Below are 13,753 nucleotides of genomic sequence, written 5' to 3' on the forward strand. Positions count from 1 at the left end.
GCAAACCTGGCATAAGAAAAGCTTGGTAGATGGGAGGTTGCAGCCCTTGACATGCAATCCTTTGATCTCTTTTCTGAGAGTGTGGGAATACAACCAACATAACATATACTGTCCAGTAAAAGTCAACGTATGAGACACACCAAGGAGAGGACTGTGGCATGGTGCCATTGGAGGTCACAAAAACCTACTGCTGTTGCAGCAGACTTAGGGAAATAGCATTCCTGTTGGAGAGGGAGGCTGCTGCCAATGCATCAAAAGAAATTCTTCAGATGAAGGAAAATTAAACAAAACCACTATTTTGCTAACAAAGTAAGTTGCTTTTACCCTACAAATTGCCACTTTCCTTACTCTGCTCCAAAATACGATCTTCTGAAAGTAATCACAGTTCCCAGCCTGTAATGGTTGGCAGGGGCTGTCAGTAATGCCATGTCAAAAACTTCCCCAAATCTAAAAATAACCATCAGAGTTTTCTGTTTATCACCTTTGTCTGCCTTCTGTGTCTCACCAGCTTGTTGTCAGGTTCAAAGGTGTTTGGCACATGGGCTGCCTTGAGCTTGTGTGTTTGTCCCACACCCTTGTCCTGTAGTTTCTACAGAGGGATATAGTAAATAAGAATAGAACTCTTTACTTGAAAGGGACTCCCCTAACTGTGCTGATTGCAGTAAGTAGTGTCTATCAGGAAAACTATTTAAGTTCACTGTAAACAATCACTTGATGTCAGTCTTCTCAGTGTTCCTGTGTCATTTGTAATCTTTCGTAAAGAAATGAGACTTACTTATTCCTTTTGACTGGTTGACAGATATATTTAAGGGAAGGATATGATAGATATTTACAGTCTCCCAAGGAAAGTGGAAGGGGACTAATGGTTCACAATTTTCTTCAGTATAAATGAAGCTCAGGGAATCCATATTTAAAATCAGGAAAGGGAAGTGATTGAAAGTCCATATGGATCCAGGAGGATTCTGAGCTCATGGAAGAGAAATCACTGAGGGTCGTGGTTGTCAGATACATAGAAGCTATACCTGACACATGAAATCCCTGATTTGAAAATAATTAAATGGTGGAAAAGAATTTCAGGGAACTATTATGTCTGTTTGTTTTGTTCTTATGCTCCTCTTAGGCATCTTCTTAAGGCCACAGTTAGAGTCAAGATTTGGAGACAGACAGACTTTTTGTCGGACCCAGTACAGCCATTCTGAAGTTACTGGTGCATTTGTAAATCCAGACTAGCCAAAGCATTGCTGCTTTTTGGCCCTGGATGGGTCATAGTAAAGGAGTTTGGACCTTTATGGGGGAAAGAGGGAGAAAAACCAGGGACAAAGGACAAAATCTAGGAGGAAGCAGACTCAAAAATTTCCATAGTCGATAGAATTATTTACGTGTAATCATTGTGCTTCTACAGTTTAATACGTTTAATTTGTGTGTGTGTCTACGCTTGCGTAATTTATACCATCTAGTTGTTGCAGCGTTCACTGGGTGTCAGTGTAGGTTGAGGTTCCATGGGCATTTCTTTAAGCAACTATGATGGTTTAATTGGATTCTGCCATGAAGAAAGCCAGACTGAGGAGCTGAACCTAAACTAAAAGTAAGCCAGGAAAATAAAGCATTGGTTTTAACCTGGTTCTGTTCCTGCATCCAGTTCGCTGCTCAGCTGCATAAAAGCTTGTCTGAAAGCAAGCATTGACAGTGATACCGGCTTTTTCATGTCTGAAGTGTTTGTGAAACTGCAATCTCAGGGAAGTGAGTATGAAACCACTGCCTTAGACTGTACTATGTTTGTTCCCTGTCACTCTCTCTGTGCAAGGCATTTGCACACTGGATCAGAATTTGGCACATAACATCTCTTTGCAGACAGTGCATGAAGGTCATTGTCTAGAGAAAATGGGGATATGCAAGTTAAAGTGTTTATTCCTAATATGAACCTTATTTCAGTTTCTCCGAGTAACCGCTTCAGATGCTTTACATCACTTTGTTTTTAATTTCCATTAGAAGTGAGAACTTGTTCCTAATGTCTTCTTCCTTTCTCCCCAGATAATCTGATCAAAGCCATCCTGTCAGCAACCAAAGATTACCGTCTAACTCCAGTTCTTGACAGGTAAGATGAGACCTTTTAGAATAGAAGGAGTAGAAGTGATTATTTTCTACATGTCCTAAATAAATTTTGCTAGATATTTTTGCCAGAAATTATTGCCAGTAAATGTGGCTGTGCTTTGGAGGTAGATCAGGAGCTGGAAACCGTGTCCTCTTTCCAGTAAATCTGTAAACTCTGGAGACTTCTGTTAAGTAAAACATGAGTAGAAAAAAGCATTTACCTCTTGACTATTTCCTAATCTTTTGTTTCATATGGTGTTACAATACACCCTCTTGCCCCTTTTTCAAATAAGTAAATAGTAGGTTTTCAATAAACACATTATTCTCTTTCAGCCTTTCTGACAAAGCAATAGGATCACAAGAAACTCTTTGAGGGAAAGAAGGGACTGGCTTGTTTTAACAATGTTTCACTAATACCTCATTCACTAATACCTCACCCTTAAAGCACGAATGTGTGATTGTGCTGGCCAAGCCTGTGCCAGGATGCGATAGGAGTCTCCTGGGTCCTGTGGTATTTGAATTGATGCCTTTAGAAGAAGCTCCTTTGATTCTTCAGTCCTATTGTAGAGGTTGCTTCTGAAACTCACTGGCATGTTTCCAATCAGCTTCCCAGTGATAGTCCTTTAGTCTTTCCTATCCTTGCTTTTCTGTCATTCCTTCCCTTTGCCCTGCAGTTTTGGTTTAGTGCCACCTCCCGGATTAGAGGTAGTTTCTTTCAGAAGCTGTCAGAGTTTTTTACTGGGACATGATCTCTTTTGAAAGTCCTGGTACTACTTCTTTCCAAGCAGTGGTACTTCCTTGAATCCAGGCTAACAACACAGTTCCTGCTTTCTAAACACATTGGTTTTATTTCCTGGCCCAGCTCCCCTTCTGCCTGCTTTTCCATGACAAAGCTCGTAAGCTTTTCCAGCCTTTCTGTAAGTCTCCACATCTCTCATGTTGACTGTAGAGCTTGCCTGCTGTAGTTAGAGTTGGGAGTTACTCTCTATGTGAAAGTTGATTCTTAGTTTTTTGCAGTCTGTGTGCTAATTTAGGTTGCTTTGAAGTTTGCCTTGCCTCACAGCAATGCCAGATAGGGTTAGCCTTCAGAGTTTGGATTAATTTGAGAAATGATGTCCAGAAGGCAAAATCATTTTACATATGACCTTCTTAGAGATTTTGCACACAACTGAGTCTCACCCATCTGGGGTTTATCTCAGCTCTGGTTGGAGAGCTAAGATTTTAATCTGTTGAAAAATCCACATATAGACTCTTTCAGAAGGTTGCTCATGGGAAATTAGAGTTAATGACAGAGGGCAGGTGGAAGATTCTTGCAGTGAAGGTTAATGTAATTGTGACCTGTGCTGCTCACCTGTTCTTTGCAGAGTGGAATGTTTCGGGGTTTTTAAGTCATTTCTCAGGAGGCTGTGAAACACAGCCACTCTAGCATGAGCTGCTTGCTTTGGTTTTACATTCTTTATAGTGGGTTTGGTGCAGAGTTAGGAAAGGCCTAACGCTCAAGCCTTCGTGAAACATATGCAAAGTCCCTGAGATATCAAGTATGAATGAGACCTAAGGAACACGCTAGAAATGTATTTCTGCAGTATTGCAGTAACAAGGTTTGGTGGTATGCATGCTTAAAAACACACAGATATTTGGGGGGAGTACTGTTTTCTTGGGAATTTTTGTGATAAATGCAAAGCAGTCAATATTGGTTGTGTAGTACATATGCCTCACAGTCAAATACCTCCCAGAGCCCTTCCAAGTGAGCAGGTCTTAGGAAAGATAAAAATCAAAGCTGATGTGGGAGAAAGGGACAAGAAAGGCTTGGGATAGCAAGCTGCAAAGTGAGACCCTAAAGCAGTAGGTGGATGGAGTTGCAACAGAGGGGTTATTACGAAAGTGCGCTTGGGTACCGTAGGAGGTGTTAAGGCTACCACAGTGCTGCTCTTGGAAACCTGCTTGGTGAGTAGGGCATGGATTAAGACTTGGGTATGCATCCAGAAGTGTTCTTCAGCCGTGATTGTCAGTGAATTACAGTGCTGGCAGCAATGGGTATCTGCCATTTTGGATTCCAGAAGAGCTGATGGAGCAGACTGATGAGGGAAGGTTAGCTACTTTCTCATCTTGTTTCAAGCTCAAAGCAGAGCCCAACAGTTCCTCTCTGTGGCAGCTCCAGTGTGCTGGGAGCAGGGCCTTTAAAGGTCCCTTCCAACCCAAACCATTCTATGATTCTATGATTAAGGGCTGAAAAAACGCGTTATTGTGAAAGAGATAAGAGACACAGCTAAAGTCTGTGAGGTACAAGGGGTCAGACTTAGGAGGTCTTGCAAACCCTTCCACTTGTAGGCTCTCAGAAGTCTAGTGGGCTGATTCTAGCAGACGCTCCAGGTTCACCTTCTCTTCGGGGTGGAGCTGCACCAACATTTTCTCTGTTGGCAAAGCCAGTCCAGGGAGCTGTGTTTGCTGCTGCCTGCTCTCGGACTGTAGCTCCCTACCTTCTCCTTGGGCTGCTGCTATTGTTTGAAGAAGGACTTTAAAGTGGGTCACTGAAGTGATTCCAGTTTAAAAGTTTTTCTCTTAACCCGGGTCATTGCAGTGACCTCATTTACAGAGCTCCCCTCCCACTGAGGAGCTGCACTGGCCCGGCGCTGCAACGGCAGCACTGGAGGCAGAGGGTTGGGGATGGGTGGGGAGGGCGAGTGCTGCGAGGCCGACTGAAGCAAGTGTTCACGTAACCATGCGCTGAACGCAGCTTTCCCGGGGGAAGGGTGGGAGAGGCAGGAGAGGTGAGGTGAGAGCATAGGAAGGAAAGAGGGGATTACAGTTGTATGGTGAGGGATCTACACCAAGCCTTTGGTCTTCTCCCCACCCAAGCTTCTCCATTTCTGTCCTCCTTCACAAAGCTGTCCCTTGAGATGTTACCTTCCCTTGTCTCCCATAGCCCTGGAAATGAACTTGTTTGTTTGATTATCCCTGTGCCAAAAGGGCATCCTGATGCACCTTTCCTGAAACAATGTACCAAAGTGGTGCTGAAATGAGGCAAACTCGATCCTTCCGGGTACGCGTACACCTTTCATCATCCCAAAGCAGCTTTGCCAACTCGCTTCAACTAATCCCTCCATTGTGAGTACAGTTGTGTTAATAACTAGCAGCAGCTGGAGGGCATGTGAACAAATGCTGTAGTTCACACCTGTAACATAGTGTAAGTGGTGCCATGCTTTCTTAGTTTTCTTCGTGACTCCTTATTATGGCACCTTTTTGTTGAACTGCTTATAGTAACCTGCTCCTGCTCCAGGGCAGGAGGTAGGTAAAGCTGCAGTTGTGTTTGTGAGGGCAGTTGCAACACAGGTCTGAGCTTTTCTGGAAAAGATGGGAGATCCAGGGGACTTTCTCTAGAAGCAGTGTCCTCTTCCTTCAGAGCTGGCATGTCTTTCTCCCTAACGCAGATGGTGGTGGGCCTTGTCTTTGACACTTCAGAGTTCTCTTGCCCTCTGTTGGCTTTTCCAGGCCCATTTACATCACTGACATTTTCACTGCTTGCTTTAGTGGCTCCTCCAGTGGCCTGCCCCTCATTCTGCAAATCGATTAGGGCTTGGTTTCTAGTTCCGTGGCTCTTCTGCTGGCTGGACTTCAGTGGATTTTGGGGCTAAATCTCTGCGGTAATGCCCTGTAAATTTCCTATGAAAAGACATAAATATAAAAACCTGACTGATCCTTTTGTATTGCTTCCAGGTAGTAATGAAGGGAACCCGAGAGTTTGAACTTATAACTAACACAGTCTTTACTAATGCAGTATATAAACTAACAAGTGAGGAAGGAATTTGATAGAGCAGGAGAGATGGGTGTGTCCCTCTGGCTGAGGTTGATAGTACCAGTTTAAGTAGCATCAGCCAGATCAAACCGGAATATGCTAAGCCTCCCTAAGCACCAGTTACCCTAAAGATGTATTTTTTAATTATTCTGTTATATCTTTCCTCAAAGCCTTTAGTTCCAAAGTTGCGTAAAGGAAGGCTTTGTGGTTTTTCTCCCCTGACAAATCCCTAAAGCGCTTTGATAAGAGAGGAAGAGGAAGTAGCAATTGCTACAATGCATACATATGTTTACAGTGCTATATTGTTCAAGAAGATCTGTGTGAATCCCAGTTTTGCTGTAGATGAACTCAACCTCTGAGCATCTGTGTCAAGAGGCTGTACATCTGGCTGCAGCTCCCAACTTAGGGCTTTAGGGAAAGTCTGTCTGGTGTGGAAAGTCCGTGACCCTCCTTCATACCACCCTGGTAGCAAACTGGAACCTGGGCTCAGTCTGTTGTGTTCAGTCCTTGAGCTCTTCTGGAAAAGAAATACAGCTTTGACATACTATGTAAACAAACCAAAAGGTGTTTGCACACTTCTTTGTGGAGGAACAATTGAGCTGTAACTGATGCTGCTTGCATGGCGTGTTTCTTCAGCCAGAAACTTGCCTGGAGCCAGCAGTGACTTTGCAGGTTTCCCATGCTCAGGCACCATCAGTCAGTGCTGGCTGCGAAGAAGCCCAGCTATGCTGGTGCCAAGCATCCCAACTTCTGGTTGGGATGTGAGGTCAGGTGCCTGACGTCCTTCCCGAATGCTTCCCTTTCACAGTGCCATCAGGGTGGCCCTGCAGTCTTCTCACTGTTCCACAGTGTGATTGCCAAAGCTGGTGAGACCAAGCGAGATCACTTTTCTGCCTGTCTTGATTAAAAGAGTCCTGGCTGCCCAGACTTGATGTACATGCCTGATGTGCAGAACCCAGGCAAGGTCCAAGACTTGCCATATCTTCATCACGTACACCTGAAGAAAGCAATCTGCACCTGAATACTGCCTTCTGAGTGTGCAACAGAAACTTCCAGCTTTGTGTTGAGAGTGGGCAGAGTACTTTTGAAAAAAATTTAAGAAAAAGCTTCTAGAAGATGAAAGATTAGACTTAGTGTCAGAAAGATACTAGTGAAAAATCTTATCTGCGGACTTAAGGAAAAAGGAAGATGCATTTAAATACGTCAAGACCACGAGAATATAAGAATGGTTCAGACATGAAGCTGGGTAAAGGTGATTAACCTATCAGTTATGATGAGTAAAGGCAGAACCATTCAGTTAAGTGTTTGTTTCATTTTGGGGGGTAAAGATAGAACGATGTTGTCCCATTTTACAGCAACAATGAAATACTTTGTGTATTTTTATTAGTAGCTATGAGGATTTTAAAAGACAATTATATGTCTTTTTAAATCAGTAAGCACTGAAGAGTATTTATAGAGTTAAATAAAGAATTCTTTTTGTAGTTAAATCAAGAATTCTTTTTGTTATTACTGGTTGCTTTTTAACCCTTCTTGGAATGTTGGTTAGAACAGCAAATGTTGTGCCATTCCTGGGGAAATATGGGAGATGACAGAGGTGGCTGTAAGTTGATTAGCTCGGTTTTGCAGGAAAAATCCTGGAAAGTTAGATCTGGGACAGAGCTAGGATGGCAGCCTAATTGATGGGAGTTATCATGGGGTTTGTGGAAATGAAATCTTGTCATGTAGTGGATGTATTTTTTAGATGAACTAGAAGCTTGATTGATAAAGGTAACCTGTTAAAGATAGGCATTAGTTATTTGTCTTGTTCCATTATATTCTGGTTCTACACAACGCTGTTGCAGACATATCCTTTTTAGGAATGGGATATGTCACACAGCTTTGAAAAGTTACTGTCAGGGTTGAGAATTAATCCTTTAGTGACACTTCTAGTGTAATCCTACTGGCAGGTGTTTGCAGTGGTTAAAACCAATCTGGAGGAAATGTAAAATTACACTAGGAAAATTTGCTAGAGCCAAAGACTAGGGGAGTAAGGAGTAGGAGGGCCAGGTCAGTCTAGACCTTTTCGTTGGGCCCTTCTCTGAACAGTTCTTTACTGGAGCCTAATCAGAAGTCAGACATCTCAGAGGTGACAGTGCAGATTGTGCTTACAAGATGAGGATTGTATTCTGCAAACCAATGACTATAAAAAGAGCATTGGAATCATGTACATAAAATCTCTGTGTAAAAGGGACCCTGCTTTGAGCAGCGTGAGCTCCGCATGCTGGTCTTCCAGAGTCAGCACTTCGGAGATCTGGGGAGAAGTTGAAAACGGTTCAGAGAGGTACTGCAAATGTGACTCAGGATCTAGGAGAGCTGCCATACCGTAAGAGATGTGATGAGCTCACTCCGGTTTGTATGGACAAGAGAAAATTAAGAATGGGCTTTGATCAGTCTACAAGTACTGTGCAGGAACAGGGCCACGAAGAGAGGCTGCTGGAACAGCTTTGGCTGGTGGAACTGGTTCTTTTATCTCATGTGTAGCGGCTCATGCTCACCAGTCTGACCTATGACTGATTATCCATGTAGAGGCAGATGTTTACACACGGTGGTTTGTCAGTAAGTGGATCACAGGCAGATGTGGAAGGGACTGCTGACAGTAGATGGTGCTTTAATTTAGCAGAAAAGCGAAGAATGCAATTAAGTGGTTTGAGGCTGAAACAAACACATCTGTATTCAAAATTGGTAAGAGCTAGCATCCTAACAGTAAGTGGGAAAGGGATAGAGGGGAGTGTCTATAGCTTGCAGCCTTTGGATTTCAGCACGGTAGCGTTCTTCACAATATAAAATTAAGAAACGTCATGGCTCAGAGACAACTAGGTAGAGAAATTGCAGTATTTCACCCAGCAGTCTGTTGTTTAGGAGTTCAAACTTTCTTATAATCATCAAAAGAGCATATTTTCATCTGAAATTTCACTTGGCCAGAACCGAACTACGTCTTTTTTCCCTCATGCAGCACCTTTTCTGTAAAGGTTTTAACAGAGCTGTTAACATCTTTGTCACTCGGTTGGTGTACTTGGGGCTGACTCTTTCCCTTCCCTCCTTGACACAATATACTGCCTGAACCAGATCTTGCCTCTGCTTTCTCCTTGTCGCCAGAACTGTGGTTTTTTTCTGTGCTGTTGTCTATAAAGTTCTTACTCTATTGTGATTTGATTATCACAAACATCCACACTTCTTCGGCCCTTAGGGACATGAGCACTCGGCTAATATGTCCATCTTCTTGAGGAGGTTTTTGCTTTTGGAAAAGCTGGGATCTGCAGTGAAACTTTATCTGGGCTGGGAAAGCTGTTCCTGAGCGTTTCTTGGTGCTGTTAATTCTCCACATATGTCCAGCTAATGGGTCTGTCAGCGGGGTAACCCTCAGTGGTTTAGCTGAGTCTTTAAGCACGCTCCAGCCCTGCTCTGCAAAGAAAGACCCCACATAATTAGAGCTTTCCTCATGCTGGCTCTTTAGACTGATCACAGCAAGGACAGCCTAGAAGAGACCAGTTGACTGTGCCTGGGACTAGGAAGGCCGCCTAGCCCGCAGATCTCCTCCAAACAACTGATTGCCTTGGAACCTTTCCGAAAAGGGCTCTGCAGACACGTATTCCTTCAGTGAACTACCAGAGTTGGAGGCGCATTGCCAGAAGAGCCAGCTGCGTTTGGGATTAGATGGCTGGAAAGAAGTCCTCTCTCTGTCTTCAAAACGAAATCACTTTTTAACATCTGTTGCAGAGAGTTCTCGTGACTTGCAGTTCCACGAGAAACTGTTCTCTTCCTTCTCTTTCCTGTTTCTTTGTTAATTAAGGTTGTCTTCCTTCCCTTTCCTCACCCATTGTGTCTCCATGTATGTTTCCTACCGGACAGGTGTGTGGGGGGGTCCTTTTTCTATCCATTTAGTGTTTTTCTGTCTCTTGAAGTCTCATGCCAACTGCAGCAATTTTGCACTCAGCAAGGTGAGCACACCCCAGATAACCTGGCAAGATCTGCCTGCATTCAGAAAAATGCTTCAAGAGAGGACTTCCTCACTAAGCCTTTGGTTTATTGTTATTTCAGTGCTAAATGAATAATGAGAACGTTTAAGTAAACAGAGGGGTTTGATTCAAGCCCATCATAGCAGGGGTGTGGGGGGAGAGGACCTGCTTGTCCTGACAGCTCATCTCATTAGGCCACACGTGGTGTGAGGTGTTGAAAGCAGTTTGTCACGTGTAATGCCTGGGCATGATGGGGTGAGCTGGGGATCAAATGTATCTCTGTCCTCCTCTTAATTCTTAGTATTCCAAAAGGTGTCCTGTAGTTCTCAGGTGCAAACTAAGTACATGCAGCTCAGTGTGTTCAAAGTTATGTTACAAAAATCACCTCTTTCCTCTGTTTCTTCCACAGTCTCAGCTGCCGGCGATGTATTATTGTGGGAAACGGTGGAGTACTTGCAAATAAGTCATTGGGGTTAAAAATCGATGACTATGACGTTGTTGTCAGGTGAGTCTTTGGCATCACAGTTTTCTTGTCATATATTCAGTTTCTGTATCAGTTCACATGCTATGCAGGCAAACGTTAAACCTACACTGGTGACAATATCCATTTGTATGGAAGCATTAACTAATATGGAGGGGGAAAAAATGACCATATAAATGTTTGTTGTAAATGGTGATCACATCAAAAGGTAAAGGCATTCCTCAAGCGTTCCATTTTCCACAGCTGTTTGGGAATGTGGTCTCTCCTATGATCCCACTTGAACCTTCTCTTTATAGGTCCTTTCTAAAATCTGCTGCTTTTGTGATGCCCTTAAATGGGGAAGCAGTAAAACGTACTATTAGATCTGCTCCCAGATACGTCATCTTGGTAGCCTGTGGGAAGTATTATTGGTCATACATGTGTAGCATTCCGTAGGACCTACACTTCACAGTTAGGATGGGAAGAACTAAGAATGGTGCAGCATAGGTTCTTAGGAAGCAGTAAGCCTCCATGTGTGAGGACCCAGTAATGATTAAACACCTGTAGGTGCAACCTAGAAACTGTGAATACTTCGCCTCTGTTTCACTGCAGATGGTGATGCTGAATAAGGGAGCAGAAGCAGAGTGGCATCGGAGTGGAAAGGACCGCAGTCAGAGTTAGGACTTTTTGCTTTTGCTGAGAACCCAGATCATTGCCATCTCAGAATGCTTGAAAAACATGCTGATATGTAAAATCACAGGTCTAGTCATAACTCTTAGTAATAAATCTGTCAAGTCAGGGAGGTGTTCTGGGTGACTGGAGATTAACAAACACAATACCTGTACTAATGGAGAGTGAGAAAGAGAGTGTGTGTAGGAGGGAAGGGGGACGTGCTCTGGGGAGCTACAGACCCATTAGTCTGACTTGAAAAAAATGCAGAACTTTATAGCACGTTCTGAATCATGACTAACAAAATATTACAATGGTAAATAGGAAAAGTGGGAGTTTTTCCATTTCCATTACAGTGGAAAAAATAGGAAAAACCGCAGTGCAAGTTTATAAAAACTGGTTTAACGTAGTCTAAGTTGGTATGTTTTTTCCTTAGTAAGATAACTGATTTCACATTAAAGGGAATGTAGCTGATATCATCTCTCTGAATTTTAGTCAACCATGAGACATGGTGGCAAATAGCAAATTCTTAGCTAAGAAAGAAAGGGATTAGTAAAAGAATTTAAGGCACAGTGAAGGTATCATTTAGCATGGTCTCCTTTCTCTCCCATGTGCTAGTAATGGGCACATGAGGAAAGAATAGAACATACACAGAGTAATAAATACCCTCTAACTCTGGACAAAAAGACCAAGAAGATCCCTTTCAGTGCTTCATTCCTGTGAACGGTTCCCTGCTTCCCCAGCAGTGCTCTGGACACAGGGCTGACTGTTCGGAACAGGATGAAACTTTCACAGCCCTTCTCCTATTTCATCCCACTATCAGTTGTTAGCAAAGAGCTCTTACTACTCATCATAGTCTGGTGACTTGCAGTTATTGGAGCCGAATTAAAATTCAGTTATAGCCTTTTCTTGGGCTCAGACTGTTCAAAAAGTAGCAAGAGAACAGTTTCAATCCATCTGGACTAAGCCACCCGCTAAGATTTACATCAGAAAGTCCACTATTTAATTTCCAAATGAAAAGTTCAACCTTTTCTCTCCACATCAGTAAATCTAAATCAGTTTGCAAGCTGAGAGGATAAGAGGGCAGCTAAGCACCTGTGCTGTTTGTGGGATGCATAAAGGAGAGAAAAGTCAACTGTAAAGCTTAAATGAAACCAGGTGCTTGGATGTGGGACTGAGGAGGTGAGAACAGTCGTCTTAAATGTATCCAACTGCTTCCTTTACTCCTGTGGAAGCTGGGGAAGTCCCTTGTGTTATAGCATCCTTTTTCATGGGTTGCAAAACTCCTTTGAAGGATCAGATTTGGGACCTAGGAGGTAAATTTTAAAGGGAAAAATGTGGTACATTTGTGGACAAAGGAGTGATCCAGCAGTATGTGGAGTTTTTTGATGCCTCGTGTTACCATGTGAGGATTGCTACTTGCAGCAAGAAATTTTGATCTTGTGAAGAGAGTCAGATCAGCTTTGGCAGTTCTAAAACAGCTTGGAGTGAGTTAGTTACTGTTTTTTCTTTAACTGGATATTATCAGATTTCAGTGCAGACGTTATTCCCAGCTGTCACGCTGTTTACCTGGCAGGAGCTTCTTGCAGCAGTCATCAGTGCTCTGAAATGCCTCCTTAGAATAGATTGTAGACAGGGGAAAAACAAGTGTGTATCAGAAATTCCTGGTTAGAATGATATAGGGATTCACCTGATGATGATACTTCAGTGACATTTGAGAGGGTCTTCATGGTGCCAAGTTTAGGAGTTAGTGTCTCTAAGCTCCCTATGTCGTCAGTGGACACAGACAGAAAAACACTCAAACTTCTTATAGAGAAAACTGCCTGTCCATGGGCACTAGGAGGAGGCCTGGCATCCTAACTGAGGTTTTCTAAGATTTAGCTGTGTTTATAACCACCACCATGTCCTGCCTGGGAAAGGGCTCAATCTGTGTAGTATGCACCTTCATGAACACAGGTGGTAGCTGCCAGAACTTTTCCTGCTCCGTTGCCTGCGCTGCCCCTGGGGCACTGACTGTGGGGCTGACAGTGCTGGCTCGTTAGCAGGACTCCATCACTATGACTCCGTCAGCAACTCACACTGTGGCCCTTTGCTGGAGACCTGAGTTCATTTTACTTGGGGAAATGGATTGTTTTGTTTCCTGTCTAAATACAAAGTAGGGGTGCCAATTTTTGGGTGCTTTAACAAGGTAAGCAGCAAAACAGTGAACCCAGCAGTTGAGGTGTGGGGAAAACCCTGCCAAAGAGCTACACATTGACATTTGAAATTACTGCAGATGCTAACCTTCCCCTCAACTTCAAGAAGACAGATGAAAATATGTATAAGTGTCTTTCTTTACATAGTACTTCATTGCATTTATCTCTGTTACCTTTAGAGCCACATGCTTTTACATTATGTAGGGTCATCTACCCTAAAGAGACACAATGCCTTGAAGTTTAAATAATGCCCATAGCAAAAGTGAGCGATGTGTGAACACAGCATCAGCAACAGAGGAAAAAGCAAGGGATCAGGCTGGCTGGAAGCACTGTTTTTACAGGCAGTCAGGTCTAGATACCTCAATGTCAGGGTACAAAGCGAGGGTTTGTAAACCACAAAAAAAGGCTTCATCTCCTGTATAAATTGTGGGTGGTGCTGATTCTTAAGTTGTTTTCACTTTAATATTTTATTCCTAATGATTAAGTATTTTTACTAAAAATACACAGTAATTTATTCTCCTTAATTCTGAATAGAATTTCAGATTGTATT

General features: G+C 43.0%; 1 protein-coding gene across 5 annotated transcripts in view; it reads left to right on the forward strand.

Moving 5' to 3' along the window:
* Positions 1-13,753, forward strand: part of ST3GAL3 (ST3 beta-galactoside alpha-2,3-sialyltransferase 3) — a 198,013-nt gene that overhangs the window by 132,613 nt on the left and 51,647 nt on the right. For all 5 annotated transcript variants that reach the window (XM_041127515.1, XM_041127516.1, XM_041127517.1 and 2 more), the window contains 2 exons: positions 2,032-2,095; positions 10,289-10,384. In XM_041127515.1, coding sequence (XP_040983449.1) covers positions 2,032-2,095; positions 10,289-10,384 — 160 coding nt within the window. The remainder of the gene's footprint in view (positions 1-2,031; positions 2,096-10,288; positions 10,385-13,753) is intronic.

This window comes from Aquila chrysaetos, chromosome 12, assembly GCF_900496995.4.
Source record: "Aquila chrysaetos chrysaetos chromosome 12, bAquChr1.4, whole genome shotgun sequence".
Lineage (NCBI taxonomy): Eukaryota > Metazoa > Chordata > Aves > Accipitriformes > Accipitridae > Aquila > Aquila chrysaetos.